The 22,228-nt window shown below is 38.4% G+C and overlaps 1 protein-coding gene across 1 annotated transcript in view; it reads left to right on the top strand.

The window, feature by feature from the left end:
* nos1apa (nitric oxide synthase 1 (neuronal) adaptor protein a) overlaps positions 1–22,228 on the top strand; it is a 142,398-nt gene that overhangs the window by 85,606 nt on the left and 34,564 nt on the right. Inside the window, exons 6-7 of the mRNA XM_057337145.1 lie at positions 7,267–7,414; positions 11,649–11,803. Coding sequence (XP_057193128.1) covers positions 7,267–7,414; positions 11,649–11,803 — 303 coding nt within the window. The remainder of the gene's footprint in view (positions 1–7,266; positions 7,415–11,648; positions 11,804–22,228) is intronic.

Genomic DNA, 22,228 nt, shown 5'->3' with positions numbered 1-22,228 from the left:
TAGCGATTATTCTAATGGTTTTCAAATGTAAGCACTGTAGTAAAATAGGGTACCACTTAGGGATGTGCGGGACTAATCGACTAGTCGTTTAAACGGTAAGCTCCTACTAGTCGACATTGAAAACAACAGTCAATCACACGAAAAAATTACACAAAATGTTATAATTTAAATGACTTTCATTTTAATGTTTCGTTTAAAAACCCTTTAAATTACATACTAAAACAATATGTTTGAAAAAATAATTATTAATAGTATTTAAAAGTGTATCAGGAACGAAATGTTTTAATTTTAGGTCAGATCTAGCATGCGTTTCCTTTGTGCCAATGGCAGCACGCTCAGAAATGACCACTTGAAAGACGAGTTGTGGAGGTGTTTTGAAGGAGGAAAACGGGTAGGTTTTACGCAAATTATGTCATATCAAAGTAGCATAATAATAATTTCACTGGAGCCATGCATAACCATACTGCGTTGGGTTCTTATTGCCGTGATGCGGAAAATGCGGACGGGAGCGCGGAATGCAGGCATAAAACAAAAAAGTAAATAATGATCTAAAGCTACATACAGTTATGTTAACAATTACTTAATAACAAATTTCAATATTTAAAATGCTTGAAAGACGGATTGATGTTATTTGACTGCAGAATGAGCTGTAAATGCGGTGAATGCATCTTGAGCACACTCAGTAAAACTGAGATGAGAATGTCTTGAGAGAACTTTAAAATCTCTTTGATTATAATTTTTATCACAAAGAAAAGCGCTTGAATAAACATGATCGCTTAGCACTGTTATCTGTGTGTCCTCCTTGCAGAGTTTGCGCAGATTCCTCAGACGGAGTTATTGTTCACAAACATTGAGCCAACTTTCATACGAGCATGCTTGCATAAGAACATGTAAAATAATATTAACATCATAATCACATGCGGACTCGAGTGTTTAGCCTACAGTATATGTACTGTATGGTCTATAAATTAGCTGGGATTCATGCTTTATTAGCGGCTTTTTCATCCACTCTGCACGAGATCAAATGCATTCTTTAGCTTGTTCTGTTCTTTTTGTCACATTGCTTTGCTTTATAAATAATAAAAACATGATATAATTGTTGATAGGCTATAGGCCTACCCTAATTATAACTTGTAGGCTACTTAAATTGCGACAAAAGTAATTTTTTCTTTAATTCAACATTATTAAAATAAACAAATAATTAAACATTAGTTTTTAAGCTTTTAATTAATTGTTGTAAGTTTCATAATTTCAGTGTAATAGACACTTTTACTAAAATATTATTTTATTTGATTGCTAAAATTTAATTGAACTTTTAGAGTCCGAAAAAACTGACTTCAAGGAGAAAATAAAATGGATTTTGTATAGGCTACATATTTTAAGCCCAGACACAGACCAGCCAAAGCAAACAAATGCCCATCGCGTCACTTCTTGCAGCCACTAAAATGATCCAGTCAGGGTTGGTGCATCAGCAAATACAGAAATATGAATGATCATAACGTAAGGAAAGTGGAACACATATGCCTGTTTTAGCTACATTAAATATTGGATATGAACAGTTTGATTAATAGCCTACATTCTTTAGTCTTTAAAATCTACATATTGTAGGCCCTACGCAAAGTTTTTGGACCGCCATCTGGGCCATTCTTAGTTTTAGACTAGTCGACTACACGGTTACAAAACTTTCATTTAAACGACTGTCATATTAGTCGTAGCGCACATCCCTAGTACCACTGTGTGTTATTATCGGTCAGGTTTGAAATGTAATTTATTTATACAGTATAGAACAGAGCATCCCTGTTCTGTCTCTCTTTCTACTTTGGACTGAAAAGGTTGAAGACCTTTGTATTAATGGATGTGTTTTTCTTCACATTATTTTGTGGAATACTGTAGGCTGGTCTTATGGAATTGTATTGTTTAGTAATGGTCCCCAGAGAAAGTGCATTGATTGACATCGGAACACTTAATAGATGGTCTCAACTGCAAACCCTGCAGTGACTGGTAGTGGGTCTCACAATGGAGACTTTGTGTTCCATTTGTTCCATCAGTGTTGGCAGAAAAAAATATTTATTTTTATCAGATTTTTATTTATTTATTTATTTTGTTGTTTATTATCTATCTGTTTGTATGTTATTATCTATTTATATTTTTATATATAGTTTAATAGTTTTTGTTTGTAAGTATTTATTTATTTTCAATTGTTTTATCTGTAATGCCACTGTCACGGTTATATTCTGTTTTGTTTTGTTTTTGTCTTCTGTTTCTAATGTCCTTATTATTTAATTAGTCCCTCACCTGATTATGTTCCCCTGAGTGTTTAAGCCTGTCTGTCCCTTTTGTTCATTGTCCGCTATTGTTTTGCTAACGTGTGTTTCTGGTGCCGTGTGGTTCTGGTCATTTGGATTTATTATTAAAAGCCTGTTCTGGAGATACTGCTCTTTGATCGTGCATTTCCTACGTTCTACATGTGACAGAATAGCGGACCATAGAAATGGATACCTATACCTTCTCTCCATAGGCCATTCTCATGGACTTGCGGCAAGATGGACGGCCTCTGGAGAGCTACGTGGAGGAGTTTATTGAGGTGTGTTACCAGGTGAGTTGGAACGATCCCATACTCAACCGCGTGTTTTTGACTGGTCTGGACGACGATCTGCTCGTCCTCATCATGCTCCCTGATGCAGATGAGTATCCACTGGAGGACTTCATAAATCGAGTCCTCCAAGCGGATGGCTCTGAATTCTGCGTCGGGAGGGCTGATGGGGATTTGAGCGATGGTCATCCAGCATCAGTCATTAGCGGTGGGTTCGTTCCGCCTCAATCCTCCACCACCCAGCAGTCACCCAAGCCAGCGCCTCGTCGCTCACCCAAGCCAGCGTCTCGTCGCTCACCAAAGTCTGCTCCTCGACACGGGGGGAATATAGAAGGCCAAAAGGGCCAAAACTTCCCCGACCTTCTGGACTTCTTTGCTCCCGAGCTACCCGGCTCCTCAGTTCTCCTCAGACTCCACCTCCGAGCTCAGCCTGGTGGACCGACTAATGCTTATGGACTTCTCAGAGCCGCCAGAGTCCACTGCCCAGCCGCCAGAGCCCCGCCTGGATTCCGCTCTGGAGGTCCCGGAGGACCACGCCCGTGAGGATTCCCCTGGCTCCTCCTCCGTGGTTTCCCCTGGCTCCTCCTCTGTGGTTTCTCCTGGCTCCTCCTCCGTGGTTTCCCCTGGCTCCTCCTCCGTGGCTTACCCAGACTCTACTGTGGTGGCCGTCGTGGCTTTGACGCTGGCTTGCGCCTGGGCGGCCACCACATCCTTGGACTTTCCCCAAGTACATTTTTTGGGGGGCAGTGTCGGGACGAAGTGGCCGTCCAGGATTTCCCCAACACGGTCAAGAGGACTGGCTACCGCAAGCGCCCTCGGTACGTTGCGGTCGTGTACTGCCTCTCCGGTCTCCTCGCCACGACCGCGGCGGTCGTTCCAACCTCCTCGTCTCCCTGCTCCTAAGTCACGGCAGCCGTTCCAAGATCCTCATCTCCTCACCCCAGTGTCATGGCATCGGCGGCCATTCCAAGCTCCTCGTCTCCTCACTCCCACGTCGTGGCCACGGCGGCCGTTCCAAGCTCCACGCAACACGGCCATGACGACCGTCTGGCTTCCAGTGCGGCCGGCACACTCCAGGCCCCCCCGAGCGGCCGGCACCCTCCAGGACCGTACCGCAGGACACCCACCCTCCCCCAGTTGGTACTGTATAGGCGCGAGGACGCGCCTCCTGGAGGGGGGGCTAATGTCACGGTTATATTCTGTTTTATTTTGTTTTTGTCTTCTGTTTCTGATGTCCTTATTAGTTAATTAGTCCCTCACCTGATTCTGTTTACCTGATTATGTTCCCCTGTGTATTTAAGCCTGTCTGTCCCTTTCATTCATTGTCCGCTATTGTTTTGCTTACATGTGTTTCTGGTGCTGTGTGGTTCTGGTCATTTGGATTTATTATTAAAAACCTGTTCTGGAGATACTGCTCTTTGATCCTGCATTTCCTACATTCTACACGTGACAACCACACTGTCTAGTTTACATTACTATATTGTCATTTAATGGTGACATTTTAATGAGGAACTATCAAAGGAGTAGTTAACTTCAAAATCCCTCCCCCATTCACTTTTAGTATTTTCTATTCCTACTATGGAAAGCCAATGGGGGGGAATTTTGATGTGAACTACTCCTTTAATCATTTTGAATTAAATTCGAGCTGTACTTCTTTCGTTTCCCCATTTGTACATTCCTCTTTGGTACAAACTAGTATTTAAAATTCTCAAGGCCAGTTTTTAATCTTAGAGCATGAAGACCATGAAGAAATGTGCATCATCAGTGGACTTTCAGAAGTACTCAGTTCTTATATCAGAAAGCTTTTTAATTATATATTAACAACATATCATCTGAAATTAGGAAAATAATATAATAGTCATAGTTAATTAAAAACAGGCATGAGTCACATCAAAGAAATTCTTCTTTATTTGAGTCCCTTTGCTTTAGTGCTCCAATTATATTAAAGGCTTGATTTAAGTAACAACATTTCTTTACCTAACTAGTGCTCCCATTTTTTTCTGTTTTTAAACCGTAATCAGTCATGTTTAATATAAAACTTGGTACTAAAACCTGGCAAACTATCTAAAAAATAATTGAGCAAAAGAAAGTGGCAAGGTGATGTTCAACAAGCTGAACTCCTCTAGACACCCTGAGCCATTAAACTCTCCTCTGTCCTTCTGACATATTTCCTGTGGTTCTTACCTGACATTCTCACAGCTAAATGTCACAAAGCGATGAATATCTCTGCAGTGTGCTGATAATAAAAGGATTTGCATTTCAAGCTACCATACTAAACAACCTTAAAAATTCAGACACAGGATGTAAGAATAATGACTATTCCAGTGCAGCAAATACAAAGTCATTCTCTGTCTTTTTTATGAATATCTATATTAGTTGTTTAGTGCTGTCTGCATTGTATTTGGGTAGTTGACAACTATACCGTACATGTGTCCTATGGTGTGACAGCAAAAATTTAGAAAACAAATTGTTAATAATATATTATTAATATTTATACTGTAATATAAAATAGCATGAGAGAAATGTATCTTAAAGGGGTCAAATGACAGGGCTAAAACGAATATTATCGCTTGTTTTAGATGTAATGCAATGTGTATACACGATTTAAAGGTGTCCTGAACTGGGCTTGATTATTGTTTTATACTGTTGTATGAGGTCTACTTATGCATGGTTTGCATGGTTTTTACATTCGAAAACATAAAAATCAGTAAGTAATAGGCTATTTTCTACCCAAGTTTTGAGGCCGTCTCGACAAATGCTCTGTTTTAATGGACTTGAAGACTTGGAAGTAAATGCCCACTGCTATGATTGGATAGCAGTTTGCATAGTAAACTTAGTTGGAGCCTTCTGTGAATTTGGTTAGACAGGAATGTTAGTTTATACATAATCAGGACATATCAAGCGATCTCTAACAAAGCAATAGTCACACATAGTACAAATATGTTTTACTCACATAAGATTGCTGCGCCATTCCTGTCGGATCCAATATTGACTGCACAGCACTGCTTTTTCATTTTAGTCTCTCCGCAAATCCAGCGCCTTGTTCACAAAGGAATCCATGATGAAATGACGCGAACAAATGCTCAATGTTTCACCCACGTGAGCAGGAACATACTTAATAATAAATAATAAATATTATTAAAAAATAATAATAAACTTCAACCACGCATTCCTAATATCAGAATCCGAAGGGAGCGACTGTGTTCTTCCAGGCGCTGCACAATGTTTCATGTTTGTTGCTTGGTCGCTCTAAATAAAAATAACAGTGAAAGAAGTCCTCACTTTTGCACATATGACACGGGGGTAGCCGCTCTCGAGAGCCCTTTGCTAAAGTGACAGGGTTGCCAGATCGTCACAGAAAAAATAAGCAAATAAAAACAAGACAAAAAAACAAACCTTAAAGTGCAAATTGTTTATATATTTTATAAGACCAAAAATTCTTAAAATCTGCAACAAACCATTTATTAAGACCTAAGTGCCGAGGCTTTTTGATCTAAGAACAAACAACAAGCATAAATGACAAACATGGCAACACAGCAAAAGAGCGCTGTGTGATGTAGCCTTCCGAGCATAAACGCAACACAGCGCGTATCAGCAGTTTAGTTTAAACTGACGGACAAAATGAATCTTTAGCCGAAAAATATGTCGCTATGGTTACCAGTTTGTCAATCATCACAAATGCAGGACTGGCTAAAGTCATTCGTGAACCAGTGGGCGGGGCTTTTCTGTGGAGGCGGTGTTCATCCTATCTATGACATAGATAGGTGCATTCCAGGACCTGCCGTTCGCTGAGCCTGGTGTCAATAACAGTTGTAATTTCAGTAACAAGGGCGTTTTCAGTTCTGACACTTACAGGATGTTCGCTTGAATACGATTCCCTCTTATACAACAAAAGCTCAGGTTAAAATTGAGGTCTTAATTCATGGCCCCTTTGAGGTTCAAATGCGCTGTATTTTCCACATACCGTGTATGTTTGTATCTCCTCTTTGCTCCACCTCTCTGAAACGCACAGATTTTTTACAAAGCTCATCGCTCTGAAAAGAGAGGTGTGCTATGAGTGGTCAGTTAACCAGTGCGTAGTGATTGGTCGAATACTGCAAGCGTGTGACTGAAATGTAACGCCTCTTACCATATTTGGAACATCAGGTTCCAAAGCAATTGTGCTGACAGGTACGCCCACCTTACTTGCGTATACAATTGGGCGGTCTTTGTTAAATCAAACCACGAACTGACGTAGATTTGTGGGGGTGTGGTTACACAAGGTCTTTCAGGCAGGTCTGGGTGAGCATTCGCTTTCAGATACAATGCATCTTTTGTTCCGACCAATTTTACATGTCTAATACATGCATGGGCAACTTATAACACACCAAAGACAGAAAAACACGTATTCGCGACATATGACCCCTCTAATTGTTAGTTTGTTTTCAGAACTTTACTATGTCACACCATAGGACACATGTGCGGTTTATTTGTCAACTACTCATTTATCATTTATTTTATTCTAAAAATGTATATTCTAAAATCTTAATGTTGTTTATCCAGTATATATTATGCTCCATCTAAAGAATATAGGCATATTAATAAACATCTGATGTTGCTACTGTATGCATGTATTCCTTCTACCTTCCCTTCTGATTAATTATGAATTATGAATACTAATCTGTGCCCTGCAGAGCCAAGCCATGCGGATAGTCCGAACGGTGGGTCAGGCCTTTGAGGTTTGTCACAAACTCAGTCTGCAGCACACCCAGCAGAATGCAGATGGCCAGGAGGACGGCGGCGGTGACGGTGACAAGACCTGCACCGACTCCGGAGTACCAGGTATGGAAACTAATTCTCTCTCTTCTTCATCAATGTAGTCTTCTAGCCTTCTGTAATTGGTTGTCTCATTGTCACCCTTAAATTTATGTGATAGGATTACAGATGAGTCATGTCACTGCGGATCTCTAACACGCTTTGATTTAGAAAAGAGAAAATCCATGGAGTTGTTAGAGACATTTGCCCGCAATCCAGCACAATGAGTTAGTCGAAGTCTTTGTGTGCCAGGGCTTTGATAGGCGGCGTGGAACAGCGCCCTTGATCGTTAGCGTCTGCGGGGCAGATCTCATGGTGCACGGGCCACAGGGTTCAGCCTGATCGTCCTCCCACACTCTGTTAGTTCCCTCTGGAAATGCTTTCCTTTCAAATGCAGATGAGCCCCTATAGCCCACGCGCTGCTTCTAATCCTCGCAGGGAGCACACAGCTGTGTCGCATGGATGGGACTGACTGGGCTTAACTAGCAGCTTCATTACTGACCCAGTGTTAGTGCAGAGAGACTGTTAGCCAATTATTACCCACAATTTATAAGGATGATTTATAGAAATGTGCGACTTACATTGCATTATGCTATACATTTGTTTCTAATTATGTGCAATCCCTGAGATCGAACCCATGACCTTGCCATTGTTAGCGCCATACTCTAACCACTGAGCCACAGGAAAGCTACGCCAAGCTATTTAACGCCATTAACGCAACATCCGTTTTTTCTGTCATCATTGTCTAGCGTTACATTATATAATCACGCTGTTATTCATATAAAGGCCTTTAAACTATTTAGGCGCGATTTGAAATGGTTGTATTGACATGTCCAGTATAGATTGACAGCTTCTGGCTGTGGAACACGGCTCAACATGACAGTGGTCCCGTCTGGTGTAAAGGCTGCGTCAGAATCTGTCAGGCAGCGCACCAGTATTAACTTCTCTTTCGTGGTTAAATGAACAAAAACGCACAAGATTATGCCAGAAAGCACATTTTGTCTAGTATTTTTGCAAGCACAGTCTTCAACGAGTTAAATAAAGTCTTAAATGAATGTAAAGAGTAGTGAAAATAGGAAGCGCATTAGACCTGCTTAGACAAAGAACAAACAAAAGAAAAGAAGAAATCAATGTGATTTTGTAGCTTTAATGAGGATTCTTCTGTATTTCATGTATTTAGCAGTAAAGACTGTAAAGTGTTTGAGAACTTTATTTATTTCCTGTATATTTGGGCACACTTATTATAATGGGTTTGTGATGAGGGAGGCATGACGAGAGCCGTGGGAGGAGGAAGCGAGGCCCGTGGGGGAGTAGGCACAGTCCTGTGGGTACCCCCCGGCCTGTGAGGGGCGATGGGGGTATGTGACGAGGGAGGCGTGACGAGAGCCGTGGGAGGAGGAAGCGAGGCTGGTGATGTGATTGATAATGAGCGTCAGTTGGGCGCCACACCGGCCTCATATCTCCCACGGAGGAGATCGGAAGCATAAAAGGCCGAGCGACAGGAGTAGACAGGGAGAGAGGTAGGGATGCACCGAATGTTCAGCCACCGAAAATGTTCGGCCGAATATAGCAAAAAACCGAATATGTGAAGTGGCCGAATAAATTTTACCGAACATGACTCGTGATATGGTCAAGCAGCAACCAGCGCAGAGAGAGAGAGAGAGAGAGAGAGACGTGTGCGCTTTATTACTGCCGCAAACATTTTGGCAGTGCGTGTGTGTGGAGCATTTTAAAGTGTCCGAGAAAGACACAGCACGGGACTTGCCGCACGGAAGTAAATTTCCGAATGAAAGCGTCTTTACCGGTCGGTAACTTTACTTCAGACGGAAGCAGGCTGTCTGACAGTAGCCCCGCCGCTCGCGACATCCTTTGACATCATACAGTGGTCACGTGCACACAGTACCCTGTACTAAACAACTTGTCAAAGTATGTTCTGTGCATCCTGGCTACGAGTGCACCTTCTACGAGAACGGTCAGCTTTTGTGGGCGGAGTTTGGAGGAGAGACGTGAACTGAAATGGTTGTCAGTCAGCATCAGTCAGAATTGCTTGCATTGGATGTTTTTTTTTCTCAAATCTTTTTGCAATGTAGCCTATAATAATCCAACAGTTTTAATTTATTCGTATTTTTAAATTATAAGCCTAATGTGGAATGACAATTTTTAATGAAATGTTTTGTTGTAGGGGTACAGATTAAGTTACATTGCATTCTTTTAGCAGTCAGTTATAGGCCTAATTAATATAGGCTATTCATGAAGGGAGAGGGCTCAATCTTTTGTTTGAATTTACTTTGTTTTACTCCATTTTATATTAAGTTGTATTGTATTTTATTGAAAAGCAAGACAAATTATAAAAAGCACATTTTGACTATTCAGTTTGTGCAATAGTGAAAAAAATGGCTTAATAAATAGAAGAAATGCAAAAAACCATGTTCGGTGTTCGGTATTATTCGGCCTTCGGTCAAGTGTTTCACATCATGTTTGGCTTCGGCCAAGAATTTTCGTTTCGGTGCATCCCTAGAGAGAGGACCGGGTCCGGACATTAGTTAAGTTTTGTTTATGTTCGTGTTGGCTGCCGGCTTGTTCCTTTTTGTATTTTTTGTGTATTTATTTTGGATTAAATGTTTTGAATGTTCGCCGGTTCCCGCCTCCTTCCTTCCCGTTTTATTGAGCTTTGCTACAGGGTTTGATTAGTAGAAAAAAATAATACATTTAATAAAGACATCAGTTGCAAAGCCAACAATATTAGAATTTTGGCTTTCATTTATAAAATGATGCTGTTAGAGAAATGTGTTGTTTCTACATTAATTTGGAGATAAAATGTAAAATTATTAGAATGTAAAAGTATATTTAAAAACATAAAAGCTGTGTGTGATTAGTTAGTTCATTTTTTTATTGATTGACAGCACTAAAATAAACATGTTAAACAAAATAAATATTGTAAGTGTATTGTTTATTGTTATTTTCACTATACGTGTGCGATTAATCGCACAAAAGGGGTGTGATTAATCGCGATTAAATGATTTAATCTATTGACAGCCCTAATCATAATATAAACATGTTGTGAAACCGTTAGTACCGTTATCTCAACCCTAGTCCCATTGCTTGTGACTTCGCTTCCTTTTTTAACTATTCTGTTTTGTTCTGCAATGAAAAGTTGTACAGTACATAATTTCTGATCTGGGTAAAATTTTATTTTATTTAAAAATTTCACTTCAATTTTACTTATTTATTGGTCCAATTGGACCAGTACATATTGGCGCCTTTTTTCATGTTTACTCAAGCATTCTTAAAGGAATATCGCCACCTTATTCTATCTGCATTCTGAGCAGTTTTAACCAATGAGTTTCAAAGCGTTTGCATTCCATTTGACTTTGTAAATACTTTTTAGTTTAGTTAAAAGAAGTCCCAAAATGTACATAACGTGAAAAAAACCATTTCATACAAGTTGTAAGTTGAATGTGTGAATAACAAAATTTTGACAAAAATGTCAGATAAAACCTTATAATTTCAAGGGGATGACGTCTTAATTGTTGTAGCCTACTATACATGAAATATTTACACTTTTAAAATAGAACGGTCACATTGTGGTATTTTTTTATTGTTATACACAAGAGGTGTAAAAGAGATTAAAAGACTACAAAGTTGTAAAGATTACAAAGCTTTCATTGGCTAGTTCATCAAAAAATTATAATTCTATCATTTTTTACTCACCCACGTGTCATTCAAACCCTGTATGGCTAACTTCGATCTTCAAAACCAAAACACTGTTTTTCAAAAAGTGCCGTTTTAGGTTTTCTAATAAGTGTCGTGGTTGTTATGACAACAAACTGACTTGACCCTCACCAAATGGTGACCAAAGTGGTGCCAAAACAGATTTAGTGTCTTTAGGACACTAAAGTTTTTTTATAATGTTTATGTCTGTTGGGAGCTTGAAATTAGGGTCCCTATACACTCCCATTGTAACCAGAAAACCCAGAACAACACTTTAAAAAACTATATTTTAATTCTGAAGATCAAAGACAGCCGTAGGGGGTTTTAACAAAGATGATATACTGTATATTAACAAGATGCACCACTGACATTTCAATTAATGGAACATCATTGAAAATCAGATGTTCAGGTTTGCGAGACGTAATTTCACATATACAGTAGTGGCCAAAAGTGAGAAATGAAGTGCCGTTTAGTGCTTTCTAGTTCTCACAATAAAGCTAAGCTCATCCACTGTCTTATATTTAGCACGTTGATTTGTTTCTCTCTAAAGGGCGGGAACTGACAGGGGCCGAAAAGCCAGCTGCAGAAGAGACGGACATTGATGCAGAGGAGCTGCCCCTCCCCGACAGCACAATGGATGAGTTCAATCGCGGGGTCACGGACCTGGATGCTGCCAAAAAAGACGATCTCACCAAGGACAAGAAGGTATCAGCTGGAGCTCTCCTTTCCACTTAATTATGCACTCCATATTAATATTTAACCATGATTTGACAGTGGTTCACCTCTGAATGCAGTTTACTGAATTGCTGGATATCAGTTTTACACACAAGTCCCCGGCGCTGCCTTTTCCAATTAACTTCAGTAATCGAGGGAAGGTTATTCAGCGTGTTTTCATTGTATTGCAAATTATGGTTGTGTTACGTTGAGCCTGGGGTCTAGATTCAGCTATAAATCCATTAGCGTAATCTTAAAGTGTAAAAGCTGCTGTGGTGCAGAGGATTATGTAATGATACCTCAAACCCGGAGACGTTCTTAGAGAGAGTGATTAATGTTAATGTCAGCTCAGAGTTTAAGAGAAAAGGCAAATAAATGTAAAAAAGTTGAACATGTAACCCACCAGTATTCATCTCATTACATACCCACTGGGTATTACAAATGACAAGAATAAAACAATAGTGGTTTCTAAAAGAGTTTGATGCGACTCTACTAGGGCTGAAACGATTCCTCGAGTAATTCGAATACAAAAAATCATCGAGGCAAATTGTATTGCCTCGAAGCTTTGTTTAATCCATTTAACTACAGTACACACGGAGCGCTGCGTTCCCCCACGGACCATTATTACTAACACACAGCCCGCTAAACTGTGTTCATGTTACAGGGCTCTCAAGTCTCACGCATTCACTGTGAGACACACGCATTTTAGTCTGTTCACACGTATTTCTCATGCTGATAAATAAGTGATAGCTTATTGAAATGGTGAACTGCTATTTTACTTACACTGTAAAAAATGAAAAGTTGACTTAACTTAAAATTTCAGTGCAACTCACGGCACAGCTTTTTTGAGTTTACTCAACTTTTGGCCAAGTATTTCACCTAACTCAATTAACTGAGTAATGTCACATGACTATCAATTGAAAAAACAATGTTGAACCAACTTAAAATAAATATGCAACAATCAAATTTCTGAGTTCACTCAACTATGGACTTAGTTGACCCAACTCAAAAGATTATGTTTTATATACAGTAACGTTAATATATAAATGTTCTATTATTATATACACACTCTACTTAATAGATATATTATATACACACTCTACTTAAGTAACTGCTTAAGCTGTTTGTGATTTAAACATTTTAGCAGTGGCCTCACTGCGTCATTTACTTCTTCAGACCTCAACACTGAGCACATGAGTCTCAATCATGATAACAATCATCAAACATCATATAGTTAAAAAAGGAACTTTAAATTTCTAAGGAAACAAATTAGTTGTTTTACTCATTTTAAGAGACCCGTCTTATTTTCTCTTGTATATTTAGTATTGCTTTTTAATAAAGGAAAAGTATTTATTAACATCGATTAACCGATGGAAAAATCAGTAGAATACTCGATTAGTAAAAGAATCGATAGCTGCAGCCCTAGACTCTACCAAAAATAGCATCATGAGAATGTGGCATGTTGAATGTAAGCCTTCAGTATCTGCCTGCAGTTGGGTAAACACAGCTTATGTGCTGTTCCTCGCTGAAGGCTTGTTTATCTTTCCTCTCAGGCATAATATTGTGGGTATGGTGCATCAGTGTCTGAGGTGATGAGACTGGAATTATGTTGGAGACTGATAAGACACTCGTCTCCTCAGGAAATTACAACATCAGAAATGTTTGGCTTGTGTCAGATGATTGTTCTATGATTTATAAGCCAGTCAGAAACTCTTTCGCTCTGTGCCAGGTGCCACGAAGAAAGCTTTCATGCCAGCCTCAGCGGTACCGTGTCCTTGTTTCATTTGCTTTCAAATAGTTTTTGACCCAAATTGAAATCTGTGCAATTCAGTGTAACTTCGAAAGAAGTGTGAACTACATGCTGAGTTACAAAAGTTTCAGCCAGCTGCTCGACTGCTTCTTTCCCCATTCAGTCAAGGCCTTAAGTGTTTTTATGTTATGTATCTCTTAAGGAAACTGTGTTCAGATCAGCTCCCAGATCTATACTGAACATGACAGACTAGAATAGATCTTAGAATGTAGAAAAGACATTGGATTTTGTATGTGCCGTGATGCCACTTAAAGGTATTGTTCACTCAAAAAAGAAAAAATTCTGTCATCATTTACTCACCCTCTTGTCATTTAAAACTTGTATTTTTTTCTACTGCGGAATGCAGAAAAAGATATTTTGAAAAATGTTAGTAACCAAAAACTGGTACCCATGGTGGTACCCATTCACTTCTATTGTATGTACACAAAACCAATCCAAGTCAATTAAGGGTATTATTGGTTTTCTGTTACCAACATTCTTTAAAATATCTTGCGTTCTGCAATAGAAAGTCATAGATGTTTGACATGACAAAAGGTTATGTAAATGATGACAAAATGTTTGTTTTGGGGTAAACTATCATTTTAGTGCTATAATATCGCTGCTGTCCTTCTGAAACCTTTTGTCCATATTTTGTGATTATTATTTTTGTCCTAAATCATTATTATTATGAAATAAAAAAGTGCTTTTCAACTTTGACAACTCAACTTTATTTTTTATTTATATAGCGCTATTTTTTTTTTTTTACAATTTTTCATTGTTACAAAGCAGCTGTACATGAGACATATTGACTATAAGCAAAACAATGCAGAACAGTGTTTAATCATTTAAAAAGTACAGTGTTTTTTCCATTTCCTGAAAAACAGTGAATTTAGACATCCGAGGTTTTGGAAGGACAGCGACAATATGTGAGGTTTCAGGAACAGACACATTTCCAAGATTTATCCAAAAACGTATTGCATCCTTGGGCAACTCGCTTTAAAAAGACTGTTGGTGCTGTTGGTCCATGACACTGAAATATTAAAACTTACAAGTACCAAGGTTACATCAGTTTTACAAGGACTGAACATTTTGTTATAATTTACTCGCCCTGAATAAATGTTTCTTCTAAACAAAGTTAATTCTGTCGTTAAAGGTTGGAAATTGGTCAATGAAGAGCTTTTCTGGATGTATTAATGACATCATTTATTTTTCAAATTTATTTATGTGGAAATGTTGGCATTTAATGAAACACAAATATAGCATTTGGACACGTCTTCATGAGTATAAGAAGTTCCTTTTAACTTGGTGTACACTGCTGAACAAGGACACTTGCCATCCGCAAAGACCTGCGAAGCAGAAATAGACAGTCTGTGTGGGAGCCGTTTTTATGACTGGTACAAATGTTTTTCAGGTAGCCTGCAGTCAGATATGCTAGTGGAGCAGAACGTTTCTTTTTGGTCTGATGCGTAAAGTGACCCACTGCTATGTGTCTTACAGCCTTACATTTTTCCACTGAGACTAGGTAAATCTTAGGCCACACCTCTGTCCTGTTACATTCGCTAACATTGCATGCTTTACAGATGAATCGTGTTTGCCAATTGATTCGTAGAATTGATTAGAAATGAGGAAATGTTTTTAATAGGATGCTAAAATGCTGTCGAGGTCGTGTGCTCTAGGTCTGCATCAATACAGTATTATACAGATATTTGGTCGGAGTGGAATGCTGATTTATTTGACCCTGCTGGTACAAAATCCATACAGATACTGATGTTGTCCGTTTTTATTAGTTATTTTTGATTTTTGGGTGAAATTCAAACATTTGCGGATGTTCCTTCACACGTGTAAATCAATGTAGACAGGTGGAACTAAGCAACACTGTTTTAATGTTGAGGTATAGAGTGTTGGCAAGTTCATTGGCTGACAGATTATCTGGCTAGCCTATCAGCTCACACCCTGCAAGATAATTATACAGGATGATTATAGGACCTGTCAACAGGACGCATATTAAGAATCACACTTTCGTTTGTTAACTTCATATAAAAATGCATTTTAAAAAATGCAACGTTTTAAAAACGTCAAATCTGTTGTTTGCTTTTTAATCCAAAAGTAAAACAAATTAGCATGTTTATTGTGTTGCCTTTTCAGCATGCTGTAAATTGGAACGCAAATGTGTTTACCACGCCATATTGTTTATACCAAACCGACAGATGTTTTCTAATAAAGAGACATTAGAGTTTTTATAGCTTTTGAATGAGGCTCCTCTTGTAGACTGAATTTGGTATAGGATCTCTCTTTATGCAAGTGGCTGTGTCAGATTTTATGAGAGGCTGCAGTGCGCTTTGGAGGGTTTCTGCACACAACGGCCACTGAATAAATAATAGGAGAGTATCAAGTGCTTCTCATCAACTGTGCTGAACTTGACCTAATGTCAGGCTGCTTCAGATCCTCGATCGGCAAGCCCAAGCTCACCCACTGCTGAGGGAGTTTCAGATTTTCAGTATAGAGATGTGCAGCTCTGATCATTGTCGGCCTGTAGCCTCCAGGCAAGCGGCCAAGTTTCTGCCCAAATTTGGCTCCCTTTAGTTATAGGGTACGTCCACCTCCTGGATCCAGGAAAAAACGATCTACTTCTAAAATCAGCCTGACCCCCAAGGAGCTGGACATCACAGAGCTTATATTTAAGCTAAAGACGCATCGTTTCCCAGTTTCAGTCTATTTCTCAGGAGTGTCTGTCTGAATCAGACTGTACACGTGTGAAGGGTTTGAAGATGGGATTTGGGGGAATGGTGGAGCAGAGATGCTCTCTCAAAAGCCTTCAGGACAAAAATGTTAGATGGAGCCCGAAAGCAAAAATGTCACTCAAAGTAATGGCAGTTTCACTGGGTAATTCACGATGACCTGAGTTCATCCCATCTGTTCGTGTGGAGTGTGCTTTGATTTTGCCCCAGCACTCAATTTCAGCAAATCCTGCCCAGTGGATTTGCTATTTGGATCGGACTGGTGGTTATATGCTTTAGAATGTTTACCTCTTCTGTGCTCAAATACCAGAACCAGAATAACAATTCTGATTCTTAATTCTAGTGTTTGTGTTGCATAAGGTTTTGTGTGTTTAATTTATATTCTGTTTAATAGTAATTAGTCTTTACACTGACAAGTATTAAACAACAACTTTTATAAAATAACCTTACTTTGAGTAGAACAAATGTGCTGTTTGATTATATATAACTTTACAATGTATTCAAGGGTGTTTTAAATAGTATATTATTTTTTAAATTGTATGTTACACATTATATGTATTTATATTCTATTCATATTATGTATTACATTTCATTTTGATCTTATAAATAAATAATTATTTATTTACTTATTTATAAGCTCAAAATGAGGTTTAAAATGAACAAAATATGTAATAAAAATATAAAACATAAATAATATGTATTTTTTAATATATTAACTTAAATACTTTAAAGCAAACCACTCTGAGGTCACCTTGATGCTCTTTCCTAATAACATGCGATTTTAATGTAAAACTGGTCCACTTTCAGATTCCAGGTCACATTCATTAAAATGCCCATAATTTTTGTCAGGTTACTGTACAAAGGAATTTGTTTTCAGTGTTTAGGGTTTAAACATGTGCATGTCAAATGTTATAATAAAAATTATAATGATCAATATTATTTTACTGTAATATTGAAGAGGACAGGGTTCCACAAAAAGGGGTAAAGGGAAAAGATAATGGAAAGGTAATTGACATCTTTTTGAACTACCCACGGTGTCAAGAATGAAACAAGAAACCAATATCAGGTGGTTTGTCAATACCGTCACCAGTCAACCACACCAGAGAATTGAAATAGAGAAATGAACAGAGAGAAAAGTAAATGCCTTTTTACCATTGTTTTGCTATTCAGACACACAGCAGCCTTTTTGCAACAAAGTGGCAAACCGTTGAGACCGATCTTGAATCAACTTTGTCAAGTAACAATTGATGCCTAAATATAGCAAACTACAAATGAATTTCAAACGATTAACTTTGGCCTCGCTCTGATGCACAATCTGAGTCAAAATCTGATAAAGCTTTGGCATTTCGCTCTCGGTGATCTTTCAAAAATGATGACAAAGCCCTTTTGTCTTTGTTATTCATTCGTTCATTGAAATAGCATTTTAAAGGGATGCCCGATTATGCAACGCACGATTGGTTAATTCGGTTTCATCCTCATGCTAATGGCTTACAATGACATTTAACATTAGTGTGAATATGTGGAGGCCAATAGCCAGATGTTTTACAGTCACTCTTTATCATCTTTAGTGTTCCTGAAGCCATTTCGCAGCGCATGCCTTTTTTGACTTTTCATTAGACAGTGTGTGTGACTATCCCAGCTTGAGATACTTAATGCTAACCTACATTTGAACCAGAACGACAAAAAAAGATCCTGTAATGCCTTGCTTTAAAATGCAGTTACTTGAGAATTGTTTGATCTTTCTGGCTATTGTGCTGTATGCTTTGGATGTGTCAATGGAAGAAATCCATGCGGACCGTGTAGATGCACTACTTTTGTCAGAGCTTTTTTGAAGCGTCCAGGGTGTGCCGGCACCCTCAGGCGACTTTCAGTGTCATAACTAACAGAGCGTTATCTTCATGTCATTTTTCTCTTGTGGCTTTTCATACAGTATTGTCTCGAATCCATCACGCTAGTGACATAAGCGGTGCACGCTTACATGCTAAATGCCATTGCTGTTGAGATCTTTTAATATTGTGTTCCGATCCCCTATGTCATGTTCTTAAAGGGGTGCTGCAACAGTGTGTCATGCATTCTGACTTCTTTACAATGTTAAACGTGCTGTCTTCTCATGCTTAACATGGTCAACTTGTCAAAAAACGAGTTGGGCGTATTACGTAGTATTTCTGTGCTCTATACACTCCCCCAGCGATCGTACAGGTTTCGGAAAGTTTTTTTCGAACATATAAAACTGTTTCGTAACAATTTTTCTTAGTCCCTTATTGGACAATTCTCCCGGAAAAGCACGCGGCACGCCCACACGGCAGCAAGGAGAGCAGGAGAAGGAGCATGCGCAGACGTCACTTTCACTTGTGTGCAGGAGACAGAGAGAGACAGAGCATACGTTCGTGAAGTTCAGGTGTTTGTTTGTTCACTGCATTTTGGTGATGAATGTTATATAAACGGTGGATATAACGCTGGATTTGGAGATCGTTTTAAACTGATATATGGAGCCGTCCCAGCACTAAAAGATGCCGGACATGAACCGCATGCATTGAGTGAAACTGATGTCTGTTTTGTTGGCAATGGATGCGCACGTGCTTTAGTTCAGCCTAACACCACAACCCCCAATCCCAGCCTACATCCAACCCCCCCCCCCAGCACCGTATGCTTTCAGAAATAATCGTTGAGTTGTATCTATCTTTTATATATGTGATCAAACTAAATACTCTTCGAAGATACGAAGTATGCAATACTACTCTATAGGTACTCAAGATTGATTTGAGATTGGCAGAAACCGCGTGTGTTAGGGCCGCTTTAAGCTATTATACAGGAATAGTTTACAGTGGGTAGTTGAGTGAAGTGCTTTCATTTCATCACTAAGCTTAATATGGAATCCCACAAGAGCCACCCTGCCCTCTCTACATATGATACTTTTGTTATTTTTTCACTCTTTATTGTCTACGCTGCTGCTTATAGCAGAGTGTTAATAGGGAAACTGTGCTCTTGTGGTTGGGTACTTGATTCCAAACCTGTATGACTTTTTTCTTCTGCAGAACACAAAAGAAGATATTTTGAAGAAAGTTGGTAACCGAACAGCGGTGGCACCCATGCACTTCTTTTGCATGGACACAAAACCAATGCAAGTGAATGGGTGCCATCGCTGTTCGGTTACCGACATTCTTCAAAATAGCTTCTTTTGTGAAAGTCATGCAGTTTTGAAATGACAAGAGGGTGAGTAAAAAATGACTTTGATGACAGATTTTTTTGTGAATTAAACCTTTAAGTAAGGAATAATTGTTAATGTCTTTAAATTAACGTCTTGAAAATGCTGTAGGAATACTTTCTTGTGCATCTCATTTCAAGCGTCCATTAGAGCGAACAGACTCGGAAGCTTGAGCTACTGCTACGTGGTGTGTGTGTGTGTGCGTGCGTGCGTGCGTGCGTGCGTGTGTGTGAGAGAGAGAGCGCAAGCGAGAGACCATTTCTCGCATTTGTCATTTATCTCTCCGTCAATCTGTAATAAAACATCAATAAATGCACCTAATCTAAATGACACACAGTCATTTGATGCATGGTTATCGACTTCATTGGCTAAATGCTGTAACTCTCTAGCTAATTGTGCGCCCGCCATAGTTACTTAACGTTATACACGAAGCAAACGATCAGTGAGTGACGTGACGTTAGTCCAAAACAAGTCAAGAGTAATCGATCAAACGCTTCAATCTACGCTGAACCAATAGTAGGCAAGACCAACCCATCTAATTATCATACAAGACACAGAAAAGTAAGAATAAATTCAAGAATAAATAAATAAAAGTGGAAATAAATACATGCGATAATAAATAAATATAAAAATAAATAAACGTATAAATAAATAAATGTAAAAATAAAAGGAAATGATAAATAAAATAATCTAAAAATAAATAATAATAATAAATAATTAAAAATGGACACAAAAAATAATAAATCAATTTCAAAAATGAAAAGAAACGTTAAAGCTAAGATCAATAATAGCTAAAAACGAATTATTTTGTTTTATCAAACCATTCATTCCTTTATTTATTTTCATATTATTACATTTATTCGTTTATATATTTATTTATTTATACATTTATTTATTTATAATTTTTGCAGGTTTAGTCCTCCATAAGCATGAAGAGGAAAACGAACCAGTAGGCTATCAGTGTTTATTAATTCATTTTGTTTTTCTATTTAGTTATTTTATTTATTAGATTTCAGTATGTGTATTTCTATATTGTTTTTGAAATGCTTTGTTTATTGAAACAAAACTGTGCACGCGTTTCCATTAACAGTAAAGTTTGACATTATAAAACTTTATATATAAAATATAAAAACTTCGTCAGATCAAGAGCAGGGTGCTGTGTGAGGTGATGGCCTGTAGGCTACACTATAACTTTCGGTTATTTAAAGTTGGCGAAGTGATGTGGAACTGTAATGCGGTCGGCAGACCTGGAACGCCTTCATAGGTGTGCATTTACTGAAAGTTAATGCATACCTGTCACAAAGAACCTGTGACTAGAGACTATTATTTTGGAACATTTGGGTTTGAAAAACTTTAAATGGCATGGTATAAGAGAAACAACAGACACAAGTTTGGATTCTGTTAAATAAAGCTAAACCTGTTCCCAAATGTAGAGATAATGTACAGCCTTCCCTGCCGACACCTAATTTTGCAGAAACCTCATGATCTAAATGTATTCATCACTGAATATGAGACACAGTATAAGTCAAATATAGATGGCAGCATATTAATTGATGCTGCATGATCTAACATTAATAAATTAAAATAATTATTTTTGTGCATCATGCACAGCACTATGAGTATGGTTATCAAACCTTTCTCCTTTACTGTATAAACCACTTACCGCATTTTGGGATTGAGCTCAGGAACTTACTGATTTACTTATAGTTTAAACACACTCATGGAACACCTCTGACTGTCTCATCTTCCTCGCCTCTCATGAGTCTCATTCCTGCTTCAGAATTTTAATTTTAATTCAGTTTTTTACTTTGACATATTGCTAGTGAGAGCACTGGGGAGTGGACTATTGTCATTGCCTGACAGTGAGTCTTGTTTACTCTTTTTATTATTGGTGTTGTCAGAACTGAGATGCAAGCAAAATGAAAATTCAGGGATAAAATCTAGAACTTGTCACATTGCTGTATGACAGTATTTATTTGGTGCAGGAAGGCATTGGATGTGTGAAGAAATAGTTCATGTCATTGCATAGCCTATGCAAATACTGGCTGTAGGATGGTCAAGTCAGTGTGCAGTGTTACAGACCTTTGCATACACTGTCATAGCCCCATGCCTGATCCAAACCACAGATCATCATAATATTGAACTCCAAAATAGCACTACAACTATTTAGGTGTTAATTAATAATTACAATACCTTACAGCAGCCCTTCTCAAAGTCCGGAAGACGAGCCGGACCCACATCCATCCACTTCATATTTCAAGTGCACTCTCATCAGACCTCCGTGGCACACAAACACATGCAGAGGCGCTCGAACCAGTGATTACAGACTTATTCCGTCAGGCAAAGCGCATGGCAACTAGCGACATTTTGGATACCCATTATTTTTCATTCAGTAGAAAAATGTTGCCATGGTTTGCCCCGACTTACACTGCTGCTGACTGTCTGGGCATATGAACATGATGTAGTTCGTCTTTAAATATGCACATTTGTTGCACATACAGACGTTTGTGCTGCATGATATATAAAATAATACAATTCAATCACTGCTGTATAACAGTGTATTGCTGTTATATTTCAACATTTTAGCAATTGAGTTGAAGTAACTGCAGGTAACATTAGAGTACTATTTCAGAAACACAAATATGTAAATGAGATCTTTTTGGGGGGCATTTAGTTTTTTGTAT

The sequence above is a fragment of the Triplophysa rosa genome, linkage group LG7 (assembly GCF_024868665.1).
Source record: "Triplophysa rosa linkage group LG7, Trosa_1v2, whole genome shotgun sequence".
Taxonomy (NCBI): Eukaryota; Metazoa; Chordata; class Actinopteri; order Cypriniformes; family Nemacheilidae; genus Triplophysa; species Triplophysa rosa.
The sequence above is the reverse complement of the archived record's forward strand: the minus strand, read 5'-3'. Positions and strand labels throughout refer to the sequence as shown.